Raw genomic sequence first — 17,762 nt, forward strand, 5'->3', positions numbered from 1 at the left:
TTTTTGGCATGCAGCTTCTCTGTGGTGAATACAGTGGTAAAAATAACTAACATGCTAGTTGGCCACATGCAACTCACCAATCATGTCAAGATGTGCTGGCTGGACTTCTTTTACTCTATCCTTCCACCTCCCTGTGATTCTCTTCTCCTATTACTCTATCACCTTTCACCTTACTTGTTCAGCACTTCTGTCAGCTTTTCCTGCTCTCATTCATCTTAAATCTACTCGCAAAAATTCCCTCCCTCCATTAGGTGTTGGTCAGACATCACTCTACCTTTTCCTCTCATCATTCACAGGCAATATTTTTACTGCTTCCCTGACACTGGTGGTGACAATTCTTCATCTGCTTGCATCACTCAAGTATGCTCATCATTATCCTTCTTAAATATAAATATTTCCAGTCACTAACTGTCACTGAAAGCATAGCCCTAACATTCTTCCTCCAATTTAATTTCTTTGAAGTGCACCACACAACTACACCTTAAACTACACACAGTGGAACCTCGGTTCGTGAACATTACTATTTATGAACAAATCACTTCATGAATATCTTTTAAGAATTTTTGCCATGGTTCTTGAACAGTGTTTCTGTGTGTGAATGCACAAACACCCTGCAGACCCCCTCAGCTGGCAAGCACACACACACTGTTGTGTTTTGGCATGCCTGCCGTGAACATTGTGATTATCACACACTGGCAAGTCACCCAAGTCAGGTGCCTTCCCAGCTGTTGGAGAGGAGCTAGACCTGGATCTCCTTTACCCCATTCCACCTCTAGTAAATTGCATGCCTTCTTATTTAGCCTGCCTCTTTTTACTTTACTTTCAGGATGGTTATAAAGATGATAATAATTAGAGAGAAAAGACACCATCTCGCCTTGCACCAAACATGCACTGGCTGGAAGGAAATATTGGAGCAAGACTGTAAAGGAGGGATTTTTCTGCATAACAGTATGTGCTCTGTTGTCCAATTACATTTCACCTCATGTCCCATTGTCTGGATACCCAAAGAAAGAGTGCATCTGTTAGACAGGTTTATAAGACGTGAGGTTGTCAAGAATTCCTGGATCACAGACACAAGGTGGAATTTGGAAAGCATGTGCTGTCATGAGTAGTGCAACAATCCCCATTTTACATAGACTTTTATGCTCAAATATTTCCTTCCAGCCAACCCATGCCTGGTGCAAGGCAAGATTTTGTCTTTTCCTCTCAAACAACTCTTTCCAACCATTCTGAAAGTTGAAATAGGAAGTGGCAGACTTAATTAATTTATGAAGGCATGTGATTTAGAGATGGAGTAAGGTAAGGGCTCCCAGGTCAAACAGCTGGGAAGGCACCTGACCTTCATATCAGTGACATGATATAGCCTGATGTCCAAGAAACTTACACCTTTCTGTGGTTACTGTAACTTCATTCTTGTCAAAGAAAAAAAAAAAAAATAATAATAATAATGCAGTTTCTGAGGTTGGAATAGATTAATTGTATTTTAATTAATTTAAATGGGAAAACTTGTTTTGGTTTGTGAACTGAGGTTTCTACTGTACATAGATCCCAACAAAGTTCAGAATCCCCTGAATCCCTCCTCTCTACTCTATAGCAGCTCCTTGTCTATGAAATGACCAGTATTTGATATGTTCCAGCACTGCAAGAAGAGCCTGCCTAAGCCGCCAATACTCCCTGCTGACAGATTTGACCGCAACAGACAGTGCAGAGGCAACTTTAGGCATCAAGACTACAGGAAGGAAGGAGGCTGCAGGGATCAAGGGGAGTACAGAGGTCATGGGAATTATAGGGATCGTGGGAATTACAGGGATCACAGGTGGGAATATTCTGACCACAGGCAAGGGAGGTTTGTCAGTGACCACAGAGATCATGATGACAGCAGAAGGGATAGCGAGAAGAGGAAGTACAGGTCTGAGAAGGAGAGTGATGAGTATGGAAGAAGGAATTACCAGTCCAGCAAATACTACAATGGGTGGGGGGGGGGGGGGTGTCATCCTGTTGAGTTTTGTGAATCCAGTGGCTGGTATATTTATCTTTCATCAGGGACTTCACACAAGCTTCCACGCCATTAATTCTTTGAGCAGTAACCAAAGATTACTGACATTTAATTTACATTTAAATGCCTGCCTGCCTGTCTGTTCATATCTTTCTCTCACAACGTACTCACCATTCACTTGTGAACATTTAGATTTTTAGGAAATATTTTTGAGCAAGTTCCTTCATCACAAGGCAACCATCTACTAAAAAGAAAGAAAAATGGAATATATGTTGGCATTTCCTTGATTGCTTTTGGTGTTAGTGACTTTCCAGAGTGACAATACAAGTGTTATCCCCACTACAAGTCATGCACTATATATAACATCACTGAGTATCTTTTCTCTCATTTTCATATAAATGTTTGTAACATTTTCATATAAATGTATGCTAACTTTTATGTGGACTTACTGTAAGATTTTTTAAAAGTAAAGTATTTATCCAATTTACGATTATATACTAAAAACCTCCAAGAAAAGTATTTTTCCAATTCACGATTATATACTAAACCTTCATCTCCAAGATAAGACGTGATGGTTCATAACGTGCACAGGAATGGCATCCAACAAAGTAATTGTTGCCAAAGCCTCCAGTAATCCAGAACCTTAAAAAAGTTGCAACCCTCACTTTAGTCTGAAATTTTTATACTGTATTTCTGCATAATTATCAAGTTACATCCCCTTGCAGCCTCAGCACACCAAGGCAAGGAGATACCGTGAAGGATTAGACCAAACATTAACACAGGTAAATCTTTAAACTTACACTAAATCTTAAGATGGCAAGGCAACAACTACTTTGTTGGATACTGTTGTAATATGTAGTTTTTATTCTCACCCAAACTTTCTGGCATAAATTAAGGATGAATGATGAATAAGGCTGCCACAATTTGTAAAGAAAATACTGACTGATGTTAATAATATGGATTTAAGAAGTAAATGTAAAATAAACCTCTGCATGAATAACAAGACTTTTCTATAGAATGTGTTGGTTAGTGTGGTGATGACTGCTGCTGCTGCTGCTGCTACCGCTGCAGGTCAAGTGGCTTCTTGGGACTGCGTCACAGTACTCCTTGATTTCTGAAATAAACATTGAATCATTACTACAGTGTTTAGTGCATCCACTGAAATTCCATCTACTTATGCATCAGTCTGACATTCTCCAAGAGAGGCAGCCAAGACATCTATGTAACCCTACAAGCAATGCCTTAAGGCCAACTGAAATCATTCTAACTGGGAAAAGTAAGATGTAAAGGGAGCAGGTATCCATTTATTAATTCTTCAAATCTTTTGTTCATTTCTTGTTCCTAAATAAATATCAGCTTGGCAATGGAGAAGTAATGAAAGTGAAAAGTGTTAAAAGGAAAGGGTAACATACATATCTATTCTACATTCATAATCACAAAACCTTTCAGATTTCAAACAAGAGTTCACTGCTTCACCTGCACAAAAAGTAATACAGGTGAGTGGGAGGGAAGACCAGCGAGACTTAGTGATAAAACATGGCCTTGTGCTGATTATTTAGGAAGAGACCAGAGATTAGCACACAAGAAATTAACCAAGAGGACAAAGAATATATGATTACATGAGCAGGGAAAATGGAGGATGGTGATGTGCAACAATGAAGGGAAAAAAAACCACATGTTTAGAAAGATGTATCATCTCTTCAACATTTCAAACCACTTCTATTTTACATTGCTCCTCTATTTACACTTTATCTCATTTTCCTTGACATTGTGTATGGTTCTTGTGACTACCTGCCTCATGTGAAATCATATGAAATCCTACCATCAGGGTCAAGTCTGCAGCCATTCTACTTCATTGAGTCTGGAGTCTGGACTCTGTCTGGTATAAATACCACCTCAAAAGTGCCTGCTATCTCCTCTGTGAACAAGCCAGCAGTAGGGTGTTGGGAAGTCCCACTGTAGGCAGTGCCTGGCTGAGGACTTAAGGCAGCATCACACAAGGCAAATTTCTGCAAGCATGCTGCCTGTTTTGCTGGTGAGACCAGCGACACAGCAAGTTTGGCATCACACAGGGACTGGGCTGTTATGTTGACATCTTGTAATAAATCTTTTGCTCTATTTGGCAGCTCATATAGGCTGTGCAGCACTGCCTCTACAAGCCGTGGCTGCACCCTGCTGGCCATGGTCAGTCACTCTGGGCCCCAGGGTTGAGGTGGCAACAGCGCAAGTAGGTCCTACAGCCAACATGGTGCCTAGATCCACTATAGCTCAATTAATGTGTCGAGCTTTCACACTCCAGCAAAACTTAGTGCGGGTCTCCTTCACAACACATTGTTTATCTCCCCAGCTGCAGTTGTCAAATAAGCACTGTAAGTAATTTCACAAGCACACACTGGCACATATACTTCATTTTTATAAGTTTTATAGTTGACAGTTTTACTCAAAGTACCACAATATATTTTTATTTAACATGTACAGCTTGTAGTACAGTGGTCATTTAATTTCAAATACTCCCAGCAAGTCTGGTATCACAGCCATATGCCATTCTTCCTGACAGCTCAGTTTGCCCAGCTGGCAGCAAAAATGGGCAGCATACTAGGGGAAATTTGCCCTGTGTGACACTGCCTTTAGTGTGATTAGCTGCACATACTAATATGATGCCAACCCCTACATGCTTAATGTGGGATAAGCTGGCTACAAGATTAGCCAGTCAAGATGTTTGCATGAACTAAATTCATATAATATTCTCCACAATTGTGCAAACAATTGGCACAGCATGAATGAGAGACCACTGACACGGAACACTGATTAGATTGAGTGGAGAGCATATGTAAATAGAAAATGGGACACGAGCCTGTAGGACTCTGTCTGTGGCTTGTCTGCACCTGATCTGCTCAGCTGAATGTCTCAGGCACAGGGGGCAGGGGAGGGGATGGGCCGTCATGGTGTGGTGAGGGGCAAACAAGAGGCGGTGGTGTCAGGCTCTTGTGCTGACAAACTTGAGTAAGCCTTTGCAAATGTCCCTTATGTTGGGGTAGGAGGAGGGATCCATCCTCTTCCCATTAGAGACTCAGGCACCAAGGTGAATTTGAAATTAACCTTAGGCAATGTTTTTGTGCAGTGTGTGTGTGTGTGTGTGTGTGTGTGTGTGTGTGTGTGTGTGTGTGTACACACACACACACACACACACACACACAGTCTTTACTACCTCCTTTGTGGGGGTGGTGGCCTGGAACAAAGATTGAATTCCAGATAAAGAATCTTCCATTTAAAACAACACTTACTGTTTGCAATGTCTTTGTATGCCTGAGTGACAGCAGCATCTGGCTCGTGTCGGAATGTTGGTGCCTTCATCACATGCCTGGGCCACCCGGGGGTCCAGCGGCAGCTGGCCAAGCAGTGGCATCTCAGTATCCTCTGCCAGCTGGGGGTCACATCCCAGTAGTGGCAGGGAAGACGGCCGTCTTGGTCTGAAATTCATGGTGCATCAAGATAAGACAAGCCTGACATACTCCTCTTAAGATGGCTTACCTAATACAAGATTTGCAAGATTTCTTATTGAAAAATTTTTGTTTCATCCTGGCAGAAAAATTGTGTAATTTTTTTTTTGTTCTGTTAATTTCATTTAAACTGGTTGACTTTTGTATTGCCAAAAATCTTCCATTGATAAGAAAGGTGTGGTCTGTCGCCATCAATCTTGTCCCTTTACACAACACACATGAATTCCCACCTAGCCAAGAGGTGGTCTTGGTTGCAAGGAGTCTATGATTGCTGCTGGATCCCAGCTACATCACCACCACTCTTTGCTGCTGACACACAAATGAACAGGTGAGAGGCACCACACATCTCACTCACCTTACACTTGGGGCACACAAAGGTGGTCATGTTCTCCACCAGGCCAATGATGGGAATGTTCACTTTCCTGCAGAATGTGATTTCCTTCCTCACATCCAGCAGAGCCACTTCCTGGTGAGGGAAACAAGTCACATGAAGGGAAGGTACAACTCCGCCTTCCTAACCAAAGAAACTGACATTAACGCCAGAGTCAGAGTCAAGCACTACTTTGTGCATATGAACTGAGTATGTGGACTGCTATCATTGTAGACAGAAAGGGGAACTGCATCAAGCTCAAAGATGAAGGAATTGTGTCAAGCTTGAGCTCAGCCCCAACACAGATGACCAGCATGTGGAGAGAACACTGCATGCTTTTATGAAAGTCAACTAACATTTATGCTTACTTTTAAAATTCCCACATGATAATGATGGAGGTCTTTAAGTGGTATAAGGAAAATCTCAAGTGTGAAAGAAAATCCTGAAAGTCAGTAATGAGGACAGGTCAAGAAACAACAAGCTCAAACCCAATAAAGTTAGATTTGAAAGAGAGATACAAAGAAATTGGTTATCAAGTAGTGATAGATGAAAGAAACAGGCTTAGTAAAAAGGTTATTAGTGCTGAGTCATTAAGGACAAGTAAAGACAAATTTCTGGATGAGGAGGATAGGTAGAAATGGAAGGGTATATTTCATACAGGGACTGCCATGTGTGGGCTTCTTGTAGCTTCCCTCATCTCATGTTGTTATATTCTAAGCAATCCCACATCAAACACTATTAATTCTTCCCTCACACTTTCTCCACTGTACTCATTTCAAACCTCACATCAATATATTCAGTCTTACATCCACAGCTACATGCTTAAACACTACCTCGTCAATCACTTCAACATTAAAAACTACATTACTCTCCTGTCACCCAACATCTTTATACACTTACATTTCTTAAAGTACACAAGATACATGAAATAAAAGAAATGAAAAAAACCTCACGATGATAATTCTTGATTCCACATAAAACTTAACGGACTGACAAAATCAGCAACGCTTCTCCTTTGACCATTTCCCTGGAGTGAGTGCAGGGTTGGTGTCATGTACAAGTCTCCTCCAGTTAACCATTTCTGTCCCTTTCATGTTCCTCTGTTCCTCCTATCCTTTGCTGTTCTACCACAATCTCATCCCTCCATCTCACTCTGTCTTCCCCTCAGTGGCTTTCTCCAGGCTCCTTTAATTGGCTTCTGGTCTCCTCTTCTTACAAAACCAAAGACACTAGAGGTGACCTATTTCTACTACTTACCATCTTTCTTGGGTCCCTTCCAGATGACAGCGTCGTCTGCACTGTTGAGCAGGAACCCAACGGACATGACAGCCAGATTGTCAGACACATACTGAAAGGGTACACTGTCTTGTCATATATAAAGGATTTATCTGAAGTGTCTGTCATATACAAATGATCTATCTAAAGAGTACCTGTTATATACAAATGATTTAGTTGAAGAGTGTGTGCCAACAAATTATTTATGTGAAGTATTTATCCATCATATACAAATAATTATCTGAATCAAATAAAAAATAAATACAAATAAATAAAAAATAAATGAAAATAGAAAGCAGAGTTTCTTCCCAGAGTAACAAGGTAGGTAATACTTAATGTGAGGGATAATTAAGAAGAAAAAAAAAAAAAATTTTAACTACTGTAACTCTGTGGGCTGAAGTACAAGAATGCTTAAATAATAATAATAATAATAATAATAATAATAATAAACGATTTATTATTTGGGCAGTTGACAAACTGAAAATGTACATAGGGGATGGGGAAAACTTAACATTAATCCTAAAGGTAAGTCTAATCTAGGAGGGAAATACTATCGATTGATGGCTCGCACCATGGTGGGAATCGCACTGAGTCTGTACCGGTCCGTGCGCGGCGCCTTCAGGGGCGTTATTTTGTTGTGGTGTCTGGTGGCACGGACAGGGCGAGGCGCGTCGGGCGGCAGCATGTTTCTGAGACGCGGATGATGCATTAGTCCCCTCCCAAACTTCTCCAGAGCTTCTCGGTGCCTGGTGGATATTCTGGACAGACTCAGGGTGGTCAGGGCTTCTTCATAGGTGGTGTATGCAGGGCCAAGGATGACCCTGCACGCCCTTTTCTGCACACTCTCTAGCTGTAGCTCTTGAGTGTGTGTGAGGGAGGAGGACCACGCTGGGGAGGCGTACATGAGTTTGGGGAGGATGAAGGTAAGGTACACCCCCCTTAACTCATCTGTCGGCGTCCCCAGCGACCTGAGTCTGCGCAGCATGTACAGCCTGTAGGTAGCTGATCTCACGGTGCTGGCGACATGCTGCTTCCAGGTCAGCTGGTCGTCCACCGTGACTCCGAGAAGCTTGGCACATTGGACCACCTGGAGGGGGTGAGGGCCCACTGTGAGCCGGGGAGGGGGCACTGGTACAGAGGAGGTACAGAAATGCATCACCACAGTTTTGCTGTGGTTGATGGTCATCCTGCTCTCCTCTGTCCACGTCTGCAGTCGCTCCAGAATTGCTTGCAGTGGTGAGTAGTCCGGGTTCTTGGTGGAAACTGGGACGCCCACGGTGCAGTCGTCCACATACTTCCAGCGATGGGGGGTGTCGGTGAGGGCGTCGTTGATGAGGAGGAGGAAGCATAGAGGACCCATCTTGGTCCCCTGGGGGACTCCACATGTCAGCTGTTGGAAATTAGAGACAGAGCCCTGATAGCGAACGGCCTGATGTCTCCCTGTGAGGAAGTCGGCTAGCCACGCTATCAGATTAGGAGGGAGACCCAGACTTACTGCCTTGCTGATGACAACAGTGTGATCAACAAGATCAAAGGTTTTTTTGAAGTCCACAAAAGCAACAGCTAGAGAGGTGTTTCGCTTGTCCAGGTGGCTGTGGATGAATTCAAAGAAGCTGGTCAGGTAATGTGAGGTGGAGGTGGCTTTAATATTTCCGAATTGTCTGATATCCACGGTGTTACAAATTTTGGTGTATGCCCAGTCATATACAAAATCTTCACAAATAAGGCTAGGGATGGGGGTGATAGAGACTGGCCTGAGGTCATTGAGTGACTGAGGACTGGAAGTTTTGGGGATGGGTGTGACGTAAGATGTCTTCCAGTCCGTGGGGCAAGAGTGTTGGGAGAGTGAGGCGTTTATTATGGAGCATAGCGGTGTTGCTAGCTCTACAGCAAATTCCTTGTAAATTTTTATAGGAAGGTCAGTGGGTGTGGTGGATCTTGGTTTAAATTTAAGTATTCTCTTAAAAACATCCATCGCCTGGACAGTGTGTGGAGGGGAGGGAGCGGGCAGATAGGCAGGAAGCGGAGTGGTGTGGAGGGGAGGAAAGGTTTGACAGATAGCAGCAAAGTGATTGTTCATCTCCTGAGCCGCGAGATTAGCAGGAAGGTGTGAGGTGCAAGGAAGAGATGAAGTGTGCTTTTGTAAGCCACACAAAGCTTTGATCTTAGCGTACCACTGTCTGTTGTTGGTCAGCTTGAGGTGGTGTATCTTGTCTGGGTAATAGCTTGCCTTTGCATTCTTAATCTCCCTGATTACTCTGTTTCTTAGTTTCCTGTAAAGGACCGGGCAGGAGTGGAACGCCCAGGTCCGCTGACGCATGAGTCTTTTAATGCGGGGTGTCATCCAGGGAGCATCAGACGGGTGCGTTGTGACGCTCTTGGCTGGGAAGTAGTGGTGGAAGGCTGCTGTGGTAGTGGCGACGTAATTTTGCCATTTTATGTGGACGTCCTCCTCATCCAGCACCTCGGTCCACGGGTGTTGTGTCACCCACTGCCCAAACTCCCTCATGGCTGAGTCAGGCATGGGGCGGTGGGTCCTGGTGACAGCTGACCGGGGGGTCGAGGTGGTGGGTGTGAGTGACCACAGTATGGAGAGGTGGGTGCTCCGTCCCATGGGAGGCAGCGGCTTGGGTGGCGAGTACTGCTGGCCCAGGTCTGTGAGTATAAGGTTGAGGATGGCTTGCTGGTGGGTGGGGAAGTCCACGACCTGGGTGAGGTGGAGCTGGTGTAGGATATCGTTGATATCTAATCTGTTAAAGTCCCCACAGATGACCAGCTTGGCAGCAGGATACCTCACCCTCAGGGCATCAGCAGTGTTGATGATGTGAGCGGTGAGCAACTGTGCAGTGGCGGCTCGAGGGGGGTGGTAGACGACGCAGACTATGATGGAGGCCGTGTTGCTGGGATGGGAGGGGGGCGTGACTCTCACCCACAGGGCCTCCACACCGGCAGGAATATCGACAGGGAGGTGTGAGGGGCTGAGGGCAGAGCGGCAGAAAATGGCCACTCCCCCCCCCCCTGCGCCCTGACCTGAGGTGATGGTAGAGCCGGTAGTCCTGCATCGTGCACACCTCAGGAACAATCTGCCACGCCTCAGTAACCGCCACAATGTCCGCACAAGTAGATCTCACCGTCACAATCACTTCGTCCATCTTGTTGGCCAGAGACGTTGCATTAAATAAGAGGAGTGAGGGAAGACTATACCACGTTCTCGGCACCTCAAAGTGTTTGTATTCCCTCTTCTCCACCCTGCGGTCGTCTCTGGCACTGGAGGTCACTACCTTGATGGGACGCACCACACTTTTGCCTCCTCTCGATCCTCGGTTTCGAAATAGTTTTAGGGACTTAAGGCACTGTATCACGTTGGGTGGCGGGTACCCAGATCCTCGTCTACGACGCATGAGACAGCATTTCTGGTGCACAACTACAGGGAAAAATAACGGGAGCATTTTGTTCACACCACAGAATACTATTGGGAAAACTCTAACCTGGTTTAAGAAATTTATAAAAAGGGTGGAAAAAAAAAGGAAACAGCATTTCTGGTTCACAACTACAGGGAAATAACAGGAGCATTTGTTCACACCACAGTGTACTATTGGGAAAACTCTAACCTGGTTTAAGAAATTTATAAGAAGGGAAAAAAAGGAAAAAGGAAAACTGGGAAACTATTTTGACATGATGGAAGTGTTAAATCTTCAAGTAAAAAAAAATAAAACAAAATAAATAAATAAAAAAAATAAATAAATAAAAAGGACTGACTGACACACACACACACACACACACAAACACACACACACACACACTTTTACACTAATACCATTGAAGCTTATCCCAGGTTATCAGATTTTCCTCAACAGTACAAAACCTAACATAGGAACCTGGAAGTTGCCACCTACCACAGGGGACCAGCCAGCACCTGAAGAGTGGACCTTCTCCTCTGCTGTCCCCAACACCCGCAGCTGAGACGGCCCACAGATGTCAATGTCAAGGAACCCCACCTGCCAGGGAGACAATGGAGGGGCAATGTTACCACAGGAAGGATGACCGGGAAGACTGAACAACTCACACGATCCTTATACAGGGTGTCCTTGAGTTACACTTGTCCACTTGTTGAGTGACATGCAGGATGTATTGTTAGTATGAAGCTGTTGACAAGTAAGATCATTGTATTTAATGCATTGGGAAGAATAATAATGCAATGTGGCAAAGGTATGGCTATATTGGAAGTGAGTGAGCCATAAGTAGCTGCATTTTCTATTGTACTTTTGTTAAGGTGATCTGTTTTCTGTTTCATCAGATGAGAAGCAATGAGACAAGCAGCAGCACTGGCTGTGCTTCAGTGCAGTTTTGCCAGTGTTACTGCAGTTAAAAGACATTTGTGGGTGACATTACAACAGTGGTGAGCTCTGTTCCTGGGCTGCATCATAAACATTATTTTGGCGTGTCAGAACCATCCTAAGTAAGCAGTGAACCTGACACACACTTCCTTCCTCAGTCTATTGCCACATGATGAAGCATCCCTTCACTACACTCACCAGTTCACTAATTCTTTGTATGGTTTTAACTTTTATTTCATTTAGAAAAAGACTGTTTGGTGCAGTATGTGTGTGTGGTGTACTATAAAAAGTAAGTGAGCATATTGGAGGGCATGCTGCTACCCCCACTGTAAGTGTACTACTGGAAAAAAAAAAAAAAAAAAAAAAAAAAAATTATATATATATATATATATATATATATATATATATATATATATATATATATATATATATATATATATATATAAAATTAAAAAAATGAGCAAAGCAAAATGCACGTAATTATGAAATGGGTGAAGTGAAGATTGCCATGAACTGAGGACTCCCTGTGTTGGCCCATATTCAGGAACCCTGGTCTCACCACTACTACTTTCCAAGGCCACAAAGATGATAAGCTGGGTTCTCAAGAGTGGTTTTCCTATTAGTAGATTTGTTAATCTGTCACTTGAACCATAAAGACACACTTAAAAACCTGTATCGCTCCAAGCAGAGCTCTTGGAAAGTAGTGGGGCACACAAATATTTAAGAATATAGTTCATGAGTCAAGGTCAACTCACTTCACTGCTAACTAACTGTTTCATTTAGTTTTTTTTTGGTATTTTTTTATTTATTTATTTATTTATTTATTTTTTAACTAACTTACCACTTGTAATAAATTTTAATGCTTTATTTTTACAGTCAATGAATATTTATTTTTTTGGGTAGTTTTCTAGTTTTACTTTTTATGTCAGTCACTTACAATGTCTAAACTACATTTTATACAGATGTATTCTTATTTACATACAAACATGTGTTCAGTGTTTGATGCACAGCCATGCAACACTCAATAAAAAGTTCTCTCTCAATCTGTCATGATGCTCAGTACAGTGGGCAGCTAACCTCACTGACACCAGAGAGCATCACTGCACTGCTCACTAAGCAAAGGAGGGCTGCGTTCAGACCTGTCCCGTCCCACAAGAGGCTCTGACCAAAGGAGAAGAAGAAGAAGAGAGAGAGAGAGAGAGAGAGAGAGAGAGAGAGAGAGAGAGAGAGAGAGAGAGAGAGAGAGAGAGAGAGAGAGAGAGAGAGAGAGAGAGAGAGAGAGAGAGAGAGAGAGAGAGAGAGAGAGAGAGAGAGAGAGAGAGAGAGACTAAAGGTGCCAGTCCCTAAAAGGAACAAAAATATCCAAAATCAATTGGAGAGATCTCTTTAAGCCTCCCTCTTGAGAGATTTCAAGTCACAGGCAAGAGGGAATGCAGCAGCAAGCAGGAGTTTGAGTTTACAATTAACAGTTACTACCGTATATCCATGGGTTACTGCATTTCATCACTTTCACCATCCTACATTTCAATTCCTCTCTTACAAAGCACAGCAAATCTTTGATACACTAATTCTTCTCGCTGTCCACTCTGCTCACACCACAGGCATCCCTTCAGTAACTCATTTCTACTGTTTCAATCCTACTTCAATAACTTTTCATCTATATTCAATAAAATAAATAAATAATAGCAACCACTCTGCACTAAATAAATTTCAAAACTAACACCAGCTCACATCCTGATCACTCAACTAATCAGCACTAAACATGAGACACCGTCAGTGTGACACAAACAACAGTGAGTGGAAGGGTGACATGGAGTGTGGCAGTGCAGCTCACCTCCTTGGAGTCATCGAGGGCCAAGGTAAGGCCCAGCATGGCACTCACAGTGGACTTGCCCAAGCCTCCCTTGCCAGACAGCACCAGCACCTTGTTCTTGACGGATGCCAGGCGCTCCCTCACCACCACCAGGTCTGTGCACCATATGCCATCATTATGATTTTTTATTTTTACTTTCATTTTATTTATTTATTTTTCTATACAAGAGGGGCACTGGCCAAGGGCAACAAAAAGAGCAAAGGAGAAAGTCTATTGATGTGTCAGTCCCAAAAGAAGTGTCAAAAATGTCATCCAATATTGGAGGATGTGTCATGAAGCCTCCCTCTTGAAAGAGCTCAAGTCATAGGAAAGAGTAAATACAGAAGTAGGGAGTTCCTGATTTTACCAGAGAAAGTGATTAATTATTTAGAATACTAGTTAACTCTTACATTAGAGAGGTGGACAGAATAGGGGTGAGAGAAAGAAGAAAGTCTAGTGCTGCGAGGCCATGGGAGGAGGGGAGGCATACAGTTAGCAAGATCAGAAGAGCAGTCAGTGTGAAAAATGTGGTAGAGGATAGCAAGAGATGCAATAATGTGCCAATGAGAGAGAGGCTGAAGACAGTCAGTTAGGGGTGAGTAGTTGATAAGATGAAATGCTTTTGACACTAAACAAAAATTAGCAACTGTTGTGTATTGAAGCATCTCACTCATGTTATCAGTAAGGTGTACTGAAGCATTTCATCAGATGTATCAGTGAAGCGTTTCACCAAAGGGGTTCAGAACCTCCTGGCCAGACACGAACCTTACACAGGGGAGTGAATACCTTTGTAGGCAAGACTTGAGTGGGAGTAAAAACAGTGAGCACTTACTCTCTTCCACCTCACACAGTCCCTCCACACTAAAGCAACCAAGGCATAGTACATTTCATGGCTATAAATCAAATAAAAACTAATATACATACTAGTTAAGCTTGCAATAAAACCTGTGCAAAGACCAAGCATAAGATATCACAGGAAATCATTGCCAAACAGCTTTTTTTCATCCAAGTCTCTTAGTACTGGTATAACAAGAAGCAATGGATGTGATACAGAGTGTTGTAGGACAGCCTGAGGATAGGTAAAAAGAGTGGTTTGGTGCCCCAGGAGTGTTGCATGAACATGTCTGATACACCCAGTGAGCCAACTTACTTATGGCATACACAAAGATATGAAATAAAAAGTTTGTCCAGCAATCCAGCCGTCTATAAGTGTGTGATGCCCACTCCTAAAAACTTCCCCCACAGGACAAGAATGGCAGTGTCCATTGATTCCTGTCCTTGAATGCTCTAATCCTCACCTTATCTCCCCTCCCACACTCCAGCAAGACAGAGCTCTCCACAGCAAGGCTTCCATACATCAAGTCCACAGGCTGACTCATACCAGGTACAGCATCAGGACTCACTTCAAAACTTTCTACACTAAGCAAGACTCACCATTTTCTACAGTAGGCAAGGTTTCAACAACAAAATTCAAATCATAAAACATCCAGACAGAGGAGAGCCACAGGAAGGTGAAAGTAAAGCATAAAGAAGTATGTATGAGTGAGTGAGACAGTTGCCAGTGAGGACAGAAGCCTTCAAACAGCCTTGAGGGAGTGACTGGGTGGAGGGAGGTGGAGACTCTTCTGCCGTGGCTGCCCCTCCTGCAGGATGCGCTTATGATGCAGTTAACTTTAAGTGAATGCAGGAACAGAAATACACTAGAGAGGAAAAAAAAGAGATGAGAAAGACTGAGAAACAAATGGAACACAAACCATAAAGAGAAATGAAAAGAAAAAATACAAGAGTAAAATAAGAAACAAACAAAAGAAAGAAGGAGAAATATATTAGCAGGACAGAGGCACCAGTACAGGACACACACTGCACATAACAAAGCTGCCATTACAGATTACACCCAACATTACACTCAACATGGGCAGCTGAGTTCCTGGAAACTAGACACACTAATCTTATAACACTTCCACCAATCAAACCCAACTCAGCCATCACTCATAAGAACAAAAGAACACAAGGGAAACGGCAGGAAGCCATCAGGCCTACAAGTGGGAGTCCCTGTACGAAACATACCTACCTATTTCCACCATTCTCATCAAAAAATTTGTCTAATCTTTTAAAACTTGCTATTTGATTCATCCACTACTCTATCTAATAACCAATTTCTTCCTATCACTTTTCACTGATCATTCTCATCTATACATTTGTCTAATCTTGTTTCATAGCTCCCTAATGACTCAGCACTAACAACCTGGTCACAGATTCTATTCCATCTGTTCACCACTCTATTGAGAACCTATTTCTTCCTCACTGTTTAAAAGCAGCATTAATGTACACAATTCTTTGCCTCAAGCCCCAGGTGTGTGTGTGTGTGTGTGTGTGTGTGTGTGTGTGTGTGTGTGTGTGTGTGTTGTTGAGGGTCTGGCCAAGGGTAACAGAAACTAAAGGCGTCAGATCCTGAAGGAGACAGTGAAAGCAGTCCAAAATTACCTGGAGAAATGTCTTGAAGCTTCACTCCCTCTCAAAGAAGTTAAAGTCACAGACAGGAGTAAATACAGAAGAAACAGGGAGTTCCAGAATTTACCAGTGAAGCTTGCCAGTGCGAGTCCAAAGTGAGGCAGAGGACATGTTCACTGCTGTACAACTTTTCCACTGGTCATCTACACAACTTTTTAAACAATTTCTTGAATAATTGTGTAGCTTAAAAACAATATAACGTGCTATTCTTTGTCTACTTTCTGTGCATCCAGTAAGCAGTTTTCTCGTGCTCTGAATGTTAACAAGGGACAGTCAATACATTGGAAGTGTTCCCAACATAGCACCTGTCACTATGTTACTGGGTACACCCTGAAAAGTTTTGTTCATGATACAACACAAATTTGCAACTTCATAATCAACTTTGAAAGCCTACACGGTAATAATGCAATTAAAAAAGTAAGTGAAGGAAGGAATAACTTCCTACCATTACCAAAAAGATCAAGCTACTGTTCACTTTCAACTAGTGACAACAGTGTGGACAACATGAAGGATATCAAGAATATCAAGCCAGGTAAACTCTGGAACTCCCTACCTGCTTCTGTATTTCCTCTTTTGACTTGAATTATTTCAAAATGGAAGTTTTAAGATGGTTCAAATTTTGGATGATCCTTTTTTGAGTGTACTCTATAAGGACTAGCACCTTGAGTGAGCCTTTCTATAACTTTTGCTGCCCTATGCCAGTGCCCCTCTTACATGAAAGAAAAAAATGAGGGAAAAAATAATCTGCATCATAAAGGCAATCCTTGAGTGTGATGACTAAGCAGGGCAAAGCAGAGACCAGTGGTGGGAAAGTTCATGTTGAGGCCAAGTAAGCATGGCACACTCTCATATCTCACTCCTGGTGGCATGACTCTGGCCTCTGGCACAAATAAACAATCTTTCTGACAAGCAGACGTCCACTAGGGGATGACGGGACTAAGAGAATGAATGATGTGTCTATGAATGTGCGTTGCTTTGTCAGGGACATCTCATGTGGAATTGCTGGTTTGGTATATAGATAAAAATAGACAGATGTATTAGATGTATGTTAAGACAAGTGTTGGGTCTTGGTGTGAATGTGTGGGGCCAGCTGTACTATGACTTAGCTCCTGGTGTAGTAGGCGGGTCCATGAGACTGTCCCTCTCCACCAGGGGAAGACAGCTCAAAGAGTGTGAATGATGTGTGTTTGTGAATGTGTGGTGCTTTGTCTGTGCCAACCCGTGTCACTGCTGGCCTGCTAAATGGATGCAGAGATAGATATTTATTCTTAACATATGGCCATACATACTTCCCCCCTCAGTGTTAGTACTCACATTCTTGGCAAAGGTTCCTAGGATATCCTCAATGTCTCTCTTGAACTTCCTCTCCATGTCCCTCATGAACTACTCCATCTGGGAGAATGGCTTCCGCCAAAAGGGGCCACGGTGGATCAGCCTCACCTGGCTCGGGTGAACCATGGGAAGCACCAAGGCCCTCCTGCTGCCGGGCTGGGTCGGTGCCGCCCTCACCTGGGGAGCTGCTCGTCCCACTATGAGGAAAGACACCATGGCTGCTGCTGCTGCTGCCTGCCGATGGGGAGGACAGCTGTTACGGTTACATTATACTGCCACACCTCTGGGAAGATGCTCCTTACCTAAACATTACAAGAGCACACAACTTTTTTGGTCTAAAGGGTAACTTTTCTTGTTCCCTACTTGAAAGAGTGGAAGTTGGTTGGTTGGATGTATCTACTGGTACACAAGCTCACCAACCCACAACTCTACCCAGTCACCAACACGTTTAACATGCCTACGAAAGATACAATTGTACAACTTGAAAAAAATGAAATAAAATAACCAAGAAGAACACTAGGGCCTCATCCTAGGAATCATCTATGTCTATGAAGAGTTATCTTCGATAAAAGACAAGTCAAGGATGAGT

At 43.1% G+C, this 17,762-nt stretch overlaps 2 protein-coding genes across 20 annotated transcripts in view; one reads left to right on the plus strand and one right to left on the minus strand.

Moving 5' to 3' along the window:
- The window catches only part of LOC135098628 (GTP-binding protein 10-like), a 115,689-nt gene extending 113,210 nt beyond the window's left edge, over positions 1 to 2,479 (plus strand). For all 19 annotated transcript variants that reach the window (XR_010267186.1, XR_010267185.1, XR_010267182.1 and 16 more), the window contains one exon: positions 1,638 to 2,479. Coding sequence is in view for 4 of the 19 variants with exons in the window: in XM_064000978.1 (XP_063857048.1) it covers positions 1,638 to 2,072 (435 nt within the window). In the remaining 15 variants the exon portion in view is untranslated. The remainder of the gene's footprint in view (positions 1 to 1,637) is intronic.
- A 460-nt stretch (positions 2,480 to 2,939) lies between these two features.
- LOC135098636 (cytosolic Fe-S cluster assembly factor nubp1-like) overlaps positions 2,940 to 17,762 on the minus strand; it is a 17,680-nt gene continuing 2,857 nt past the window's right edge. The window contains 10 exon segments of the mRNA XM_064000991.1: positions 2,940 to 3,110; positions 5,281 to 5,435; positions 5,437 to 5,466; positions 5,852 to 5,962; positions 6,673 to 6,710; positions 7,124 to 7,214; positions 11,038 to 11,139; positions 13,313 to 13,446; positions 17,156 to 17,172; positions 17,266 to 17,407. Of these exon segments, the coding sequence (XP_063857061.1) occupies positions 3,092 to 3,110; positions 5,281 to 5,435; positions 5,437 to 5,466; positions 5,852 to 5,962; positions 6,673 to 6,710; positions 7,124 to 7,214; positions 11,038 to 11,139; positions 13,313 to 13,446; positions 17,156 to 17,172; positions 17,266 to 17,407 (839 nt within the window). The 3' untranslated portion in view covers positions 2,940 to 3,091.

Source organism: Scylla paramamosain, unplaced genomic scaffold, assembly GCF_035594125.1.
Source record: "Scylla paramamosain isolate STU-SP2022 unplaced genomic scaffold, ASM3559412v1 Contig71, whole genome shotgun sequence".
Lineage (NCBI taxonomy): Eukaryota > Metazoa > Arthropoda > Malacostraca > Decapoda > Portunidae > Scylla > Scylla paramamosain.